At 36.3% G+C, this 2,427-nt stretch overlaps 1 protein-coding gene across 1 annotated transcript; it reads right to left on the reverse strand.

The window, feature by feature from the left end:
• Positions 1–256: 256 nt before the first annotated feature.
• Positions 257–1,445, reverse strand: crygm3 (crystallin, gamma M3; the record flags this gene model as incomplete). The annotated part of the gene is made up of 3 exons (XM_082175623.1): positions 257–532; positions 945–1,184; positions 1,437–1,445. 3 exons carry the CDS (start codon positions 1,443–1,445, stop codon positions 257–259), a joined length of 525 nt encoding a protein of 174 aa, XP_082031749.1.
• Positions 1,446–2,427: the final 982 nt, after the last annotated feature.

Below are 2,427 nucleotides of genomic sequence, written 5' to 3' on the forward strand. Positions count from 1 at the left end.
ACCTTGGTTAGGACATTCAGGCATGTTTTTGATATTGGTGGTATTTCTTCATTTGACATTGATATTATAAACTTAATTGATGCTATAAAATTAATTTGATATGTTGTATTTTCCAATTTTTTTTATACTGGTGGTATATACTGGTAAAAAGGATAAGCTGTGTATATAGCCCAAAACAACAGACAACAACATAAATGCATTGTGAGAATTTTATTGTTTATACTTATATTATCATTTATGTTTTTAAACCGTGAATTTAACACAAGTCCATGATTCTTCTAACAGAGCTGAATCTGACGTTGCTGTATCCCATATCCCTGAAGCTCCTGTACTCTCCGGGCCTAAAGTAGATCATCCTTCCTCTGTAGTGGGGCTGCTCATACATGAGCCAGTGGCCATCCATCACATGACAGGACTGGCAGTCAGACATGTGGAAACGGTCCAGGAAGGAATCGCAGTCATCAGTCAGCTCGTACATCTGACCTCCGAAGTTCTCCCTCTCATAGACCTTCATTCTATAGGATCCCCTGTACTGTAAATTGAAAAGAAATGTTTTAATTCAGTCTGATTTAGTGCATGTATGATTCAGCACACCCTGAGTCATATAACTTAATCCATGTGAAAAATTCAGCATTGCTGGTCACCAGCATAAGGTATGTTTGCATTTTGGTACTGGCATTGAATGCTGGTTAAGGCAAGCTCACAACTAAATGACTTTTGACTGGTCATTGACTGATCATTAAGTATGAGCAGGTCAGCGATGTGATCTGACCCTGCCTCGAGCAATCACAGACGCTGCGATATTTCCAAACCTGTTTGATATTATCGCCACATGATCTTGTAATACGTGCAATGCAACAAGGTGGAACTAATCCAGCCAATCACAGTGCAGAAAGTAAAAATGGAAAAATCTTGTAATCACTTTTTTTTTTTAAATGTGTTACCTGAGGAACCATGCGACAGGACCTGATGCCATCACTCATTCCCATGCGCATGTAATCAGCATACTCGCCCCTCCTCATAAAGAACTGGTTTCCCATGAAGTTAGGACGGTCAAAAACCACAAAGCAACCGCTCTCCACTCTGCAGGAGTTGCAGCGGCTGAGGTAGGTAGACATGTCAGCGCAGTCACTGCTGCACTCATAGGAGCGGCCCTGGAAGTTCCTGTCCTCGTAGAAGATAATCTACCAAGAAAAGTTTGTATATTTAAATATAACTGGATTTTTTTTTTTCTTTTTTTTTTTTTTTCTTGCATTACAGACTAGGTAAGTTTATTTAGAGCTTGTGTTTGCAGCAAATGTTCAATAAAATTACCTAAAACATATTTATGAATTTGACATTTTCCCACATAAAATATAAATAAATAAAAAAAATCTTTGAATTTAACCATATCATAGAGGTTTTTGCTGTTTTTGACAGCTATACCCAATACATACCTTGCCCATGTTTGCTATTCTTTGTGTGATTCTGTCCAGTTGCTGTCTGTCTAACTGCCTTTTATACTTTATAGGCTGATAATGGTTTTTGTCATTCAAATACCCTGGAACCTGATGATCAAGCAGGTCTGTGATTTCTGTTAATTTAAATTGTGCAATCACAGCCTACATGAAACAAACAGAATGAAAGACAGACAGAAAGAGAGAGCGAGAGAGAGACAGCAAATGAGCATGAAAGAGCAACAGAAATCGGGTCAGGCAAGAGTTACCAAGTTTGATGAATTTCTTAAAGTACCAAACATTTTTCAAGTACTTAAAAAATACTTATGTTTGTTAATGATATTCAGATTTGCATTTCGTTACATTAGCGTGTGATATACTGAAACATAATTTATTTTGTTACCATGTATGGTTAAAACACAGGACTCTAGGTGCTCTCCCATTAATACACTGATCTTAAAATTCAGTCTTTGACCAAATGACCAAGGTTTAATCTAGAAATGTGTCTGCTATAAAACCTTATTATAGAATTGTTTAAATAAGTTGTTGGCAGTCATAATGAAAATGACTTTTCTGTTGTCAATAGTTTTTCTTTGAGAATTGTTTTTAAGAGTTTTACATCATGCTGATCCTTGAAATTGTGGACAATATTTAAATTGTCACTAGAAACGATGTTAAATGTTTTTAATAAATAAATTACCTCTAACTCTGTAAAATGGACAGATTTATACATTATGTAATTTTGTATGAAGAGAGGTGCAGCAGTAACCCTACAGTTCCATCACTAATGAGTACAGTTCCACTTTATTTCGATAGTCCACTTTAGACATTCTACTAACTATAAGAAACTTTGCAACTACTTTGTCAACTAACTCTCATTAGAGTAGGCTATTAGTAGAATGTCCGTAGACTGTTAGGTTATGGTTAGGTGTTAGGGTTAGGGTTAGTAGAATAAGTTGGCTTATAGTCGGTAGAATGTTTGTTGGGGGAC

The sequence above is a fragment of the Leuciscus leuciscus genome (assembly GCF_965113295.1).
Source record: "Leuciscus leuciscus genome assembly, chromosome: 7".
Lineage (NCBI taxonomy): Eukaryota > Metazoa > Chordata > Actinopteri > Cypriniformes > Leuciscidae > Leuciscus > Leuciscus leuciscus.